The sequence below is a fragment of the Enhydra lutris genome, unplaced genomic scaffold (assembly GCF_002288905.1).
Source record: "Enhydra lutris kenyoni isolate GAN:26980312 unplaced genomic scaffold, ASM228890v2 scaffoldscaffold11, whole genome shotgun sequence".
Lineage (NCBI taxonomy): Eukaryota > Metazoa > Chordata > Mammalia > Carnivora > Mustelidae > Enhydra > Enhydra lutris.
Window position 1 is genome coordinate 32997425 of NW_019154095.1, and position 13642 is coordinate 33011066.

Sequence of the window (13642 nt, forward strand, 5' to 3'; positions counted from 1 at the left end):
TTATCTTTATTTCATCATTTAGAGATACTTCTTAAAACCCTATAATTTTGCGTTAGAGAAATGTTTTCTAGTAGAAATACTCTTAACCCCATTTGTCATAATCTATTTACCTCAGTGATTCTTTCTCTCTCCTATTATGTCCAATAAAGCTGATTTTAAAGTTGGGTTTGGTTGTACTTGTTATTGACAGGATGTATGTGACAGCTGTCGTGAGCAGCAAAGGCCATGCTTCCCCCTGGGCTGATGAGAGACCGTCAGCTTTGGTCGAATAACTTTTCTGACCCACAGAAAGATTAAAACATAACCTGTAGCTTTTCGGAACACAACTGTGCAGTCTGCGGTCTTCATCTCTGGGTTTTGTTTCTGAGAGAATCTGGCTTTCTGGATTTTTACCCTGCTAATAAGTGGACATGTTCCGGGCCTTCTGCCCAGGTTGCTTTAAATCACCTTAACATCCCAAATCATCCATGTCACATTTTTCACAGCTTGGTACGTGGTATTTAATTAGAAGGGAAAATTATATAGTTACTAACCTATTAAAACTGTTCCACTTTAAGAAAGCCTTAGCAACAGTTCACTTTTTGAACCTCTAGCAGACTTCACACGTTAATATGAGCTCCCCCAACTTGTGTGGTGTGAGCTGAAAATATTATATGCAGTGATGACTCATGTTCTGGAACTTGGATGGAAACCTGACTTCTTCATCAAGAGTAATGGGTCATCTTTCAAGAAGCATTTCTGCTGAAATCACCCATCCTGGAATTCACCTCCATTATCATAGTGTTAAAAATGTTTGTTGGGATTTGGAAACAGACACAGTCTTGGTTGTAGTAGTTGCCGGGGTTTATTATAGTGCATCTTTCATGTCTCAAAGAAATCGCAACACATATGTGCCCAGCTAGGATTGTCCTCTTAATCGGGGAAGAAGCCTAGTTGAAGATCATGGTGAGGTCTTTCATTTCATTCATAGTTCAGTGAAGTTATATCTAATAGAATACTTAAAATCTACCCCCTCAGTGGAAACCTTGGAAGGAGGACAGCTTCCAGACCCAATTCTTCTGTCCTCTTAGAACCAGTGAGGGTCTGGTGACATAATGGTCCCACCAAATTGTAGTCCTGGGGGTTTTAGTACTGGAACAGAAAACCTGTCTCCTTCAAGGCCTGCCCTCCTCCCCTCTACCTCCTGCAGGGGCTGCTGTGCTGGCTTCCCCTTTGTTCTGGGGATACTTCAACTGAATAATAGTACCGGTTTCTCTCAATGACAAAAACAAAAGACCTCCTACACCTTGGTAGGAGATAATTTAGTTTCAGGTATTTGAAGATCTGTTCTGATAAATACATCTACAACTATCTCTGGGAAGCTAAATCAACTCAGATATGTTTTCTTTTCTTTTCTTTTTTTTTTTTTTTTAAGATTTTACTTATTTAAGAGAGAGAGCTCCAGCAAGGGGTTGGGGCAGAGGGAGTGGGAGAAGCAGGCTACCTGCTGAGCAAGGAGGTGGACCTAGGGCTCCATCCCAGCACCAGAACCCTGGGACCAGGACCTGGGCCAATGGCAAATGGCTTAACTGACTGAGCCATCCAGGTGCCTTATTTGTTTGTATTTAATAAAAATTTGCCTGAAGCTGAGAGGAGAATAAGAGAACAACCCATGACTTCTTGTCCTTCCTGTTTCTGTGTTTCTGCGATAATTAGAGCGGCCATTTTGCGTGTGTGTGTTTGACATCATCTCCTTTGGTGACTTCAAACCAAAGCTTGAGGAATGGTGGTAACATCTTAAGACCTAGATTCTGTTACTGTCCATGTTTCATTTTTTGTGTCTGTCTCACACAAACGCACGCGCACATACACACACACACACAGCTCAAACAAACCTTGACTCAGGGAAAGCAAGGAATTAAATGCTTGCCCCATCTTAGAAACAAAGACGGAAAAACAACTAGATTTTTTCTCCATTGCTCCCAGACCTCCTATTCAGACCTCTCGGTATTCATTACTTACTTGGCATTAATGTGGATTTAGAATCTAATTTCAAAGGATTTCCTCCAGATGTAGTTCTTGTGTTTATCCATAATGCAACCTTGGGAAATATTGTTCATGTAAAGCATTTAAAGGAAAACACAGCAGTGACATAATTTCTGTGTGTGTTGCGGGGGCGGGGGGGGAGGCACGCGCATGCATGTGCACGCACGTGCTTAAGTTCAAATAGTTTTGTCTCATAAATATGTAAATTTAGCCTGCCTGTTTTAGTATCCCTGAAGCTCACCTGAATATTGCTGCCTGTCTCATTAAATCAACATAAAGAGCTCACTGAGGCACAAAGCCCAGGCTTCTCCTGGCCACAGCTCCCGGATCTGGAGAGCTAGCAGCCCCCAGGGTGAAATGAAAAGGGAGACGGACTAGAACCACCACCAACCATAGCCTTTGGGTACATTTTATAGGAAATAAACTAGCCAGAGACCCTATTTCCTAGTTTAATTAATGCAGATATCAATTTAACAATAGAATCGGAGCTCTAACATAAGGTCCTTGTCATGTAGGAGGCGGATAGGAAAAAGCAGTGACTACCGGCCCTCACGCTCGGGCAGATACATCTACTGAGTGACTCAGAACTAGCTCAGCAGAGCTGTTTGTATCACTGATTCTCAAACCCAGCTGGACATCAGGATCATCTAAAAAGCATTTAAAAATACAGGTGTCCAGGGGCACCTGGGTGGCTCAGTGGGTTAAGCCACTGCCTTCGGCTCGGGTCATGATCTCAGGATCCTGGGATCGAGCCCCATATCGGGCTCTCTGCTCAGCGGGGAGCCTGCATCCCCCTCTCTCTCCGCCTGCCTCTCTGCCTACTTGTGATCTCTCCTCCCGCCCCGTCAAATAAATAAATAAATAAATCTTTAAAAAATATATATATATACAGGTGTCCAGGCCCAGCCCTGAAAAGAATACAATAGGTTGTAGGCGTGACTGGGAATTCTGTGCTAAGTATAATTTATTATTTTTGGAGAATGTTTTAAAGCTTGTACTCAGGAGTTTAACTCTGAAGCCAGTTGTGCCTTCACAGATCTAGAAATAACAATGATTAGTTTTTTATTGGACTTCTTCATTTTAATAATTACTTGTTTGGTTACAGAGTAACTATGATTACTTAATATTTGGTGCAAGATTATGAGACACTGTTAATTGTATATGGTGGGTCCAATGTGTGGAGAAGAAAGTAAGCTAAGGAAAAAAAAAGCAAAAGTAAATCGTGGTTGTATTTAAATTGGGGGCCGTAAAGCAGGAATTTCTAAAAGGTACCATTTTCCTCTGTGATCATTGTAAGTGGACATCTATTAAAAATTTCTAATGTTCTCCATGCTGCATTTCAGGGACTGCTTAGGCAACCGTAGGGCAAATACAGACTGACTTATGTCATCTTTATATATATCTCGCACCAGTGAAAAATTATTTACGGGATAGAGTTAATAACAGTCTGACCTTCACATAACTCAAAAAAAAAAAAAAAAAATCAAGTACAGAATAGAAAAAGGCAGCGAAATGTAGAAAAAATACCAGACCACAGTCACGTTGCCCTGTTTTGGTCTTCACTCCGTCACTAACCCCGTAAATAGGAAGCGGCCTTTCTTTGGGGGAGGGGTGTGCTTCAGTTTTCATCTGTAAGTAAGGTACATGTGATTTAAAACTACAGTTCTCTTTCTAGTGTGATGGTGCTCCCTATCGTTTCTAAATATTAAAGTAGCCGAGCCCTGCGCTAAGAAATGCGCCTTCTTGCACAAGACACTTCATCTTCTGACCTCAGTTTACTTCTCCGTACACTCAGACAAGTTAGATTATTTAAAGAAAGGGGGTATGCTTTAAACAGCCCAGTCAAATGTAGGTGGAAGGGTCCACACTGTTGTTATTGTGTAGCTTTTGAAGGGTCCACACTGTTGTTATTTGTGTAGCTTTCAAGTGGTTTTAATAAGTACCTTACTTATTGGTCCTTGTTTCTAATCTCATACTAGAATTGCACAGAGGTTAACAGTATCAGGCTGATGGTGTTGCTTGGCCAGAAATAAGCCCAGCTAAGGAACAAAGGCCTAAAGAGAACGAGTACCCCACCCAAAACCACATGGAAATGTGACTGTGTCCTGTGCCTCCATTTTTGGTTTACAAGATTCTTCTTTTGAGCACATGCACTCCCCCAGAAATTCTTATACACCTTAAAACCCAAGTATCCATGCTCTAAAATTAAATACAAAGTCCTTAGCACAGGAAGCGAAAATTCATGATTTGATGTTCATCACCTCCAGCCACTCACCTTCTACCCTACCCTGTCCCAGATCTCCCTCGCCTGGTACCTTTGCACAGACCCTGCTCACTGTCCCCAGTGCACGCCCCCTCCTTTTCCTGTGCCCATCCCCGATCTTTACTTCAAGGTTCAGCTCAAGTATCACCTCTTCTGGTGATTTCCCACTTCTTTTTCTGGCCTCTCCTCCCATCTGGGTTAGGCTATAGCCTATGTCTTGCATTGACCTCCTAGGTAGACACGTTATTTGTAATACATAGATATGATCATCAGAAGCCCATTGTTCTGAGCCTCTCACTAGACTGTGAGCTCCCTGGTGGCAAAAAAGGTTTTGTAAACTCGAGCCCAGCTCAGGTATAGCTCCAGCGGACACTCATTAAATCTCAACAAGGAACCAGCGGTCAGCATCTGTAAAGATCTCCACTCAGCCTTTGGAGTGAATTCTCTCTCCCCGCACCCCATACTGCCATGATCCTCCCACCCTTTGCAGTGGCCATCAGAGGCCGGCTACTATGTCGTCATGCCCAACTCCCAGAAACCCCCACTGTTAGGAACTACCAAGACCGTGCTGTGTTCAGTACAGTAATTACTAACCCCATGTGGATATTTAAATTTAAGTTAATGAAAATGAAAAACTCAGTTCCTTCCTTGGCCTAGCCACATTTCAAATGCTTAATAGCCACTGTGGCCAACGGCTGCCATATTGAGCAGCACAGATAGTGACCATTTCCTACATCACAGAAAGTTCAGCACTGACCTAAGAGCCCCCAAGGAACACCCCTCTCATTAAAATAACCGGAGCAAATGACCTTGGAATCGAATCATTTCGTCCTGAGAAAAGATACTACTAACAACTGATTAACAGTACGGGTATGTGACAGGTAAAAGCGGGACAGCTGTGTCTTAGTAAGACATGTTTTTTTATTCCTGTTATTCTGCACCTAGACAAGGGCCAGTAAGATAACCTCTGGGGCTGCTTTTACTTGCTGATAATTGAAATGTAAGTTTTATTGTATTTATAAGCCTACTTGCCTGACTCTCACAATCTATTTTAGAATCTGGGAAGATTACAGGACATAATTAAAGGATCTCAGTTTTCTTATTTATTGTACCTCTGCAAGGGAATTATAAGTCAGTTAATGGTGATTTTAAGAAATGGATTTAGGGAGCTCTCTTATCTCCAGTAACACGAACGCCCTCACCCCAATGGCAGGTTAACCTTTTGAAGAATTCATGTCGGTTATTTTACTTGGCTTATCATCTCTCCAATAGGATTCTAGACACCACAAATTTGGAACCAGTTAAAATGGCTTGCTCCATAGAATGTAGGTGAATTGTGTTTGTATTCAATATAAAGATTTCTCCACAAAGGATACAGTAGTATTTACCTTCAGGAATCTGATTTTTTCTGAGCTAAAACTAACTTGATAAAACAACCTTCTTCTTCGCCTTTTGGCATAACTTTAATGAACGTTACTAAAAATAAATAGGATACATTCACTCTATAATATTTATCTTGAACCAAAGAATAAGTATTGTATAACGTCCATATTCATGGTGAACATGTGAAGGGGTAGAGGGGTGAAAGGGTGAAATTGTTGTTCAACTTTCAGTGTAAAAATTGAATACATCTCAACAGTGCTCCTGGGTGACTCAGTCGGTTAAGCGTCTGCCTTCCACTCGTGTCATAATCCCAGGGTCCTGGGATAGAGCCCTGCATCTGGCTCCCACTCAGCGAGGAGCCTGCTTCTGCCTCTCCCTCTGCCTGCTGCTTCCCTACTTGAGCTCTCTCTGTCAAATAAATAAATAAAATCTCTAAAAAGTTCTGTATACATTCCTTGATTATGGTTATAGCAGATGAAATTCACACACTTGTGGAAACTCAACAGTATAACATTTCGCTTGGGGCAGGAGAGGTCTTTTAGTTTTAAAGAAGGGCCTGGTGTGTTTAGCAAATAATGAAGAACAATTGTTTCTTTCTGCCCAGATTCTTATTAGTCAGCAGCTTTGAGTCCCCAGTCCTGACCTTGCTGGTCAGAGGGTAGCAAAGAAGCGTGGGTCTGTTCTGCTGTTTGACTGTTTCTGGGAGACATAGGTAGGGAGTATACCTATTTATGGAGAGAAATGTGGCAGAAATTGGCTACTTCATTGTTGTGCCTTTTTCTCTTTCCTGCGCTATAGGAAGTGGTTTCAGATGAAAGGCATCAAGGTGGACAGCTCCTGGAAGAGCCAAAGTTGCTGCATTTCAAGGGGAACACCTTCAGTCTTCAGATCTCCGTCCTTGATATCCCCCCATTCCTCTGGAGAATCAAACCATTCACCGCATGCCAGGTATTGGCCAAACGGGCTGCTACCAGAAATAGCTTTGCTTTAACCAGGAAGCATGTCACTAAACCCTGGTGAGGGTGCTTTTGACTTACATCCTCCTTTAAAAGTATGGATTTAGTCTCAAAGTGTCACAGAAATGTAGCAGTTTGGACAGTACACAGGGAATTAATCATGTTGTCATCAACTCACAGGTTTCGAGCCGGTTGGGGGGAAGAGGTGCCTGCTGTCCGGTAATGTGAAGTTTCTCCTCTCCCCCACTTAAACTCTTGCTCAGTGTAGGTTGAAGATAGTCATTTAGCAACTTAGAACGAAGTTGGTTTGTCGTTTGTTTTTATTAAAACCAGTTCATTACGAGACATGGTTTTAATCATGGTCAGCTATGAATGACCCGGCTGTCAGTCCTTCTGGGGGTGGCAAATTTGAGTTCCGGGGAGCTCTGGCTGGTGGGGTGGGCACAAGAAGTTTCATCCTGAATATATGAAGTGTTTGCCACCAAGTGAGCGGGGTACGATGGGAAGAGGAAATTATAAATGGAGAGCCAAAGAAAGGATCATGCCTCTTAGAATCCTTTTACAAGCCTATAAAGATATTTCTGTATTATTACTCACCTATCTCTGTATCAGAGAATTTTTAAAACATTGCAAAATGATTTAGAGTCTCCCCAGATGACTTTTAGGGGATTTGAGTAATTGCTTAGCATAGAAAGTTCTCTTATTGACGTGTGACCCTGCCACCAAATGCTACAGAAATTCCCCGTGATGAGTGCCATCATTATAAGCAACTAACTGGTCTATAATCGTTTCCTAAACCAAAGTCACCTGTGCTCCAAGTGACAGGATAGGTCCTTAACTTTGGAAAAGCTTCTGGTGGGCTCAGATTGATCCAGAATCACGGGAGGCTTTCAGATGCCTTTGTTTCTGTCATAAACGGCAGAGCCCTATGGGGTTTTAACTTTTCCATCCTTGTGGCATTTATTAAAAACAAAAAACAAAAACTTGCACAAGGTAAACCAGCTTGTCAGAATGGGAACAAGGCAAATTACAGAGAGAAAAACCTTGCCTGCGCCATGAGAGTTAGAAAAAAGAAAAAAAAAAAAAGTTGAACCACCAGCCCTTTTACCTTCAAAAATTCACGATTTTCAGATTGGACAAGGTTATAGTTTCCTGTTTACTTTTCAGACTTCTTGTTACCTTGGGAACTGCCCCTCTGTGTACACTTTGAGGGCATTCAGAGCAACAAAAGCATCTCTCATGGCTCTAAACCATTTTTTTTTTTGACACATTCAGCGTATTTCCTTATGGTGAGAAGTTTTCTATGAATAAATGGATTGTTTATGATGTTCTAAGACCTAGATGTCTCTGTGTCCAGGAAAGCAGGATTCAGAGTTTCCCGTCCAAATTGAACTTCAGGGCATTGTTAAAACAGGTCCTGATAGTCATGTAAATTCCTGTGTATTAATCTTTATAGGCTTAAAGGTATTGTTCCACTGGATCTAATGCAAGTGCCTCCATCCAAAGTAACTATTAAGTTTAATGTTTAGAGATAAAAAAAAAAAAATCAGATGAAAGGACCATAACCTTGCACCGGCTCTTAAATAATAATTCCAGCACCAGGAATTCCAAGGAGAGTCCCAGGCAGGAAAGGCGTCAGGGGCTAATAGCGTGTGGACCTCAGAGCAGGCAACATGGCCAGCCAAAGCCAAAGGGCATTGGCTCACACAGAAATGCAGCAAGCTTTACTCCCGGGATGGGCTGGATTGCATGGACGTTGTGAACATGGATAAATATTTGCCTTCTGTAATTGAGCATAATTTGAAAGAGTCTTAGAAGGCTGAGAAATAATTTAATTTTCTCTGCACCAGGAGGTTTGCCACCGAGTTGCGTTTCCACTTCATCTTTCTTACCCACAAATGGCTTTCTGCTCTGTTCTTCCTCCTCACCGCCACCACCCTCCTTGCTGCCAATTGTCTTGCCCCTGTCAGCACTGAAATCCCCTCGCTTGTATGAATGCATATTGTGCTGCTCTTAATGGCCCTGCTGTGTTTGTTCCAGCATCGGATGGAAGCAGTTTGGGGAGGGTTTGTGTTCATCCTGCTTGAACCTCATGTCGAACATGATGTGCACTGATAAACTTGGCGTGGATAATAGAGAATGGCTTTTCATTAGGGCTTAGTGGATGGGAACTAACCGAGAGCTACTGCAGGGACAGAAAGTCTCACTCTTCCTGACATCATTTATAGGTCTCTCCTTCAACTGGTAAATCTCCCTGTCGTCTTCCGTCATCTCCCAACTCGGCGCTTGGAAGACCACTGGCCTTCCTCTCTCCTCCTTTCTCTAACTTCACATCAGGAATCTGAGAAACAACATATTCCTGTTGGAATTCAAAGCCTATTCTCCTCAGAAACCTGCCTTTCTTCTTTGGAATTCACTAAGAACTTTCAGGTCGGGGAGAGACCCACTGCACAGAATATTTGCCCTAGCAGACACCAACCAAACTGCATGAGGAATGTTTTTAGAATCGTGTGAATTCAAGGTTGGATCCAGAGCTACGTGTGGAAACTCTGTGTATAGGCAGACCAGCTGGCTTTGAAATATTTTTGGGTTAGGTTCAGGAGGATTACAGCTGACGAAATGCTACACTACAACCCACATTACTAGTCCCCACCCCCAACCCCAGGGCCAAAAACTACCCAAGTATTCCTTCTCTTTTTCTCAGGCTTTTTAAGACTTGAGCACAGTTAGCAGACCTCCACAGACTTAGCAGACCTCGTCTAGGAGGTAACTAATTCTGCTTTCCATCGGTTCCTGGGACCTGGGTGCTCCTGAATCGTATGTTCTGCTATTTCTTGCTGACTGTGGGGTGGAGAAGCTGGAAGAGACAGTACACAGTACAATATTATTCTTTAAATCCTACAAAACAGAAAGTCGGGCTGTCCCCTCCCGAAGATAAAAGCAGCTGTCTTTTCAGCATACTTTGTGTCTTGGGGAACCCAGTGTCTGTCTCCTGCTAGGATGTGATTTACATTCTCTCCATCTGCCAGGAACCTAATTATAATGGGAATCAAAATGAAAACATTTCCAGAATGCTTTAAACACCCGTAACTTTGCTACACTTTATCCTCCCATATAACTTGCTGCATCATTTCTCTCACTCGGTGAGAATCTTGATAGTTTTTGGTTTTGTTTTGTTTTAAGATTTATTTATTTATTTATTTATTTATTTATTTATTTATTTATTTATTTATTTATTTGCCACTGCCTTCGGCTCGGGTCATGATCTCAGGATCCTGGGATCGAGCCCCATATCGGGCTCTCTGCTCAGCGGGGAGCCTGCATCCCCCTCTCTCTCCGCCTGCCTCTCTGCCTACTTGTGATCTCTCCTCCCGCCCCGTCAAATAAATAAATAAATAAATCTTTAAAAAATATATATATATACAGGTGTCCAGGCCCAGCCCTGAAAAGAATACAATAGGTTGTAGGCGTGACTGGGAATTCTGTGCTAAGTATAATTTATTATTTTTGGAGAATGTTTTAAAGCTTGTACTCAGGAGTTTAACTCTGAAGCCAGTTGTGCCTTCACAGATCTAGAAATAACAATGATTAGTTTTTTATTGGACTTCTTCATTTTAATAATTACTTGTTTGGTTACAGAGTAACTATGATTACTTAATATTTGGTGCAAGATTATGAGACACTGTTAATTGTATATGGTGGGTCCAATGTGTGGAGAAGAAAGTAAGCTAAGGAAAAAAAAAGCAAAAGTAAATCGTGGTTGTATTTAAATTGGGGGCCGTAAAGCAGGAATTTCTAAAAGGTACCATTTTCCTCTGTGATCATTGTAAGTGGACATCTATTAAAAATTTCTAATGTTCTCCATGCTGCATTTCAGGGACTGCTTAGGCAACCGTAGGGCAAATACAGACTGACTTATGTCATCTTTATATATATCTCGCACCAGTGAAAAATTATTTACGGGATAGAGTTAATAACAGTCTGACCTTCACATAACTCAAAAAAAAAAAAAAAAAATCAAGTACAGAATAGAAAAAGGCAGCGAAATGTAGAAAAAATACCAGACCACAGTCACGTTGCCCTGTTTTGGTCTTCACTCCGTCACTAACCCCGTAAATAGGAAGCGGCCTTTCTTTGGGGGAGGGGTGTGCTTCAGTTTTCATCTGTAAGTAAGGTACATGTGATTTAAAACTACAGTTCTCTTTCTAGTGTGATGGTGCTCCCTATCGTTTCTAAATATTAAAGTAGCCGAGCCCTGCGCTAAGAAATGCGCCTTCTTGCACAAGACACTTCATCTTCTGACCTCAGTTTACTTCTCCGTACACTCAGACAAGTTAGATTATTTAAAGAAAGGGGGTATGCTTTAAACAGCCCAGTCAAATGTAGGTGGAAGGGTCCACACTGTTGTTATTGTGTAGCTTTTGAAGGGTCCACACTGTTGTTATTTGTGTAGCTTTCAAGTGGTTTTAATAAGTACCTTACTTATTGGTCCTTGTTTCTAATCTCATACTAGAATTGCACAGAGGTTAACAGTATCAGGCTGATGGTGTTGCTTGGCCAGAAATAAGCCCAGCTAAGGAACAAAGGCCTAAAGAGAACGAGTACCCCACCCAAAACCACATGGAAATGTGACTGTGTCCTGTGCCTCCATTTTTGGTTTACAAGATTCTTCTTTTGAGCACATGCACTCCCCCAGAAATTCTTATACACCTTAAAACCCAAGTATCCATGCTCTAAAATTAAATACAAAGTCCTTAGCACAGGAAGCGAAAATTCATGATTTGATGTTCATCACCTCCAGCCACTCACCTTCTACCCTACCCTGTCCCAGATCTCCCTCGCCTGGTACCTTTGCACAGACCCTGCTCACTGTCCCCAGTGCACGCCCCCTCCTTTTCCTGTGCCCATCCCCGATCTTTACTTCAAGGTTCAGCTCAAGTATCACCTCTTCTGGTGATTTCCCACTTCTTTTTCTGGCCTCTCCTCCCATCTGGGTTAGGCTATAGCCTATGTCTTGCATTGACCTCCTAGGTAGACACGTTATTTGTAATACATAGATATGATCATCAGAAGCCCATTGTTCTGAGCCTCTCACTAGACTGTGAGCTCCCTGGTGGCAAAAAAGGTTTTGTAAACTCGAGCCCAGCTCAGGTATAGCTCCAGCGGACACTCATTAAATCTCAACAAGGAACCAGCGGTCAGCATCTGTAAAGATCTCCACTCAGCCTTTGGAGTGAATTCTCTCTCCCCGCACCCCATACTGCCATGATCCTCCCACCCTTTGCAGTGGCCATCAGAGGCCGGCTACTATGTCGTCATGCCCAACTCCCAGAAACCCCCACTGTTAGGAACTACCAAGACCGTGCTGTGTTCAGTACAGTAATTACTAACCCCATGTGGATATTTAAATTTAAGTTAATGAAAATGAAAAACTCAGTTCCTTCCTTGGCCTAGCCACATTTCAAATGCTTAATAGCCACTGTGGCCAACGGCTGCCATATTGAGCAGCACAGATAGTGACCATTTCCTACATCACAGAAAGTTCAGCACTGACCTAAGAGCCCCCAAGGAACACCCCTCTCATTAAAATAACCGGAGCAAATGACCTTGGAATCGAATCATTTCGTCCTGAGAAAAGATACTACTAACAACTGATTAACAGTACGGGTATGTGACAGGTAAAAGCGGGACAGCTGTGTCTTAGTAAGACATGTTTTTTTATTCCTGTTATTCTGCACCTAGACAAGGGCCAGTAAGATAACCTCTGGGGCTGCTTTTACTTGCTGATAATTGAAATGTAAGTTTTATTGTATTTATAAGCCTACTTGCCTGACTCTCACAATCTATTTTAGAATCTGGGAAGATTACAGGACATAATTAAAGGATCTCAGTTTTCTTATTTATTGTACCTCTGCAAGGGAATTATAAGTCAGTTAATGGTGATTTTAAGAAATGGATTTAGGGAGCTCTCTTATCTCCAGTAACACGAACGCCCTCACCCCAATGGCAGGTTAACCTTTTGAAGAATTCATGTCGGTTATTTTACTTGGCTTATCATCTCTCCAATAGGATTCTAGACACCACAAATTTGGAACCAGTTAAAATGGCTTGCTCCATAGAATGTAGGTGAATTGTGTTTGTATTCAATATAAAGATTTCTCCACAAAGGATACAGTAGTATTTACCTTCAGGAATCTGATTTTTTCTGAGCTAAAACTAACTTGATAAAACAACCTTCTTCTTCGCCTTTTGGCATAACTTTAATGAACGTTACTAAAAATAAATAGGATACATTCACTCTATAATATTTATCTTGAACCAAAGAATAAGTATTGTATAACGTCCATATTCATGGTGAACATGTGAAGGGGTAGAGGGGTGAAAGGGTGAAATTGTTGTTCAACTTTCAGTGTAAAAATTGAATACATCTCAACAGTGCTCCTGGGTGACTCAGTCGGTTAAGCGTCTGCCTTCCACTCGTGTCATAATCCCAGGGTCCTGGGATAGAGCCCTGCATCTGGCTCCCACTCAGCGAGGAGCCTGCTTCTGCCTCTCCCTCTGCCTGCTGCTTCCCTACTTGAGCTCTCTCTGTCAAATAAATAAATAAAATCTCTAAAAAGTTCTGTATACATTCCTTGATTATGGTTATAGCAGATGAAATTCACACACTTGTGGAAACTCAACAGTATAACATTTCGCTTGGGGCAGGAGAGGTCTTTTAGTTTTAAAGAAGGGCCTGGTGTGTTTAGCAAATAATGAAGAACAATTGTTTCTTTCTGCCCAGATTCTTATTAGTCAGCAGCTTTGAGTCCCCAGTCCTGACCTTGCTGGTCAGAGGGTAGCAAAGAAGCGTGGGTCTGTTCTGCTGTTTGACTGTTTCTGGGAGACATAGGTAGGGAGTATACCTATTTATGGAGAGAAATGTGGCAGAAATTGGCTACTTCATTGTTGTGCCTTTTTCTCTTTCCTGCGCTATAGGAAGTGGTTTCAGATGAAAGGCATCAAGGTGGACAGC

At 42.0% G+C, this 13642-nt stretch overlaps 1 protein-coding gene across 1 annotated transcript in view; it reads left to right on the forward strand.

Moving 5' to 3' along the window:
- LOC111144577 (unc-5 netrin receptor D) overlaps positions 1 to 13642 on the forward strand; it is a 543708-nt gene that overhangs the window by 503577 nt on the left and 26489 nt on the right. Inside the window, exon 14 of the mRNA XM_022498941.1 lies at positions 6470 to 6619. Coding sequence (XP_022354649.1) covers positions 6470 to 6619 — 150 coding nt within the window. The remainder of the gene's footprint in view (positions 1 to 6469; positions 6620 to 13642) is intronic.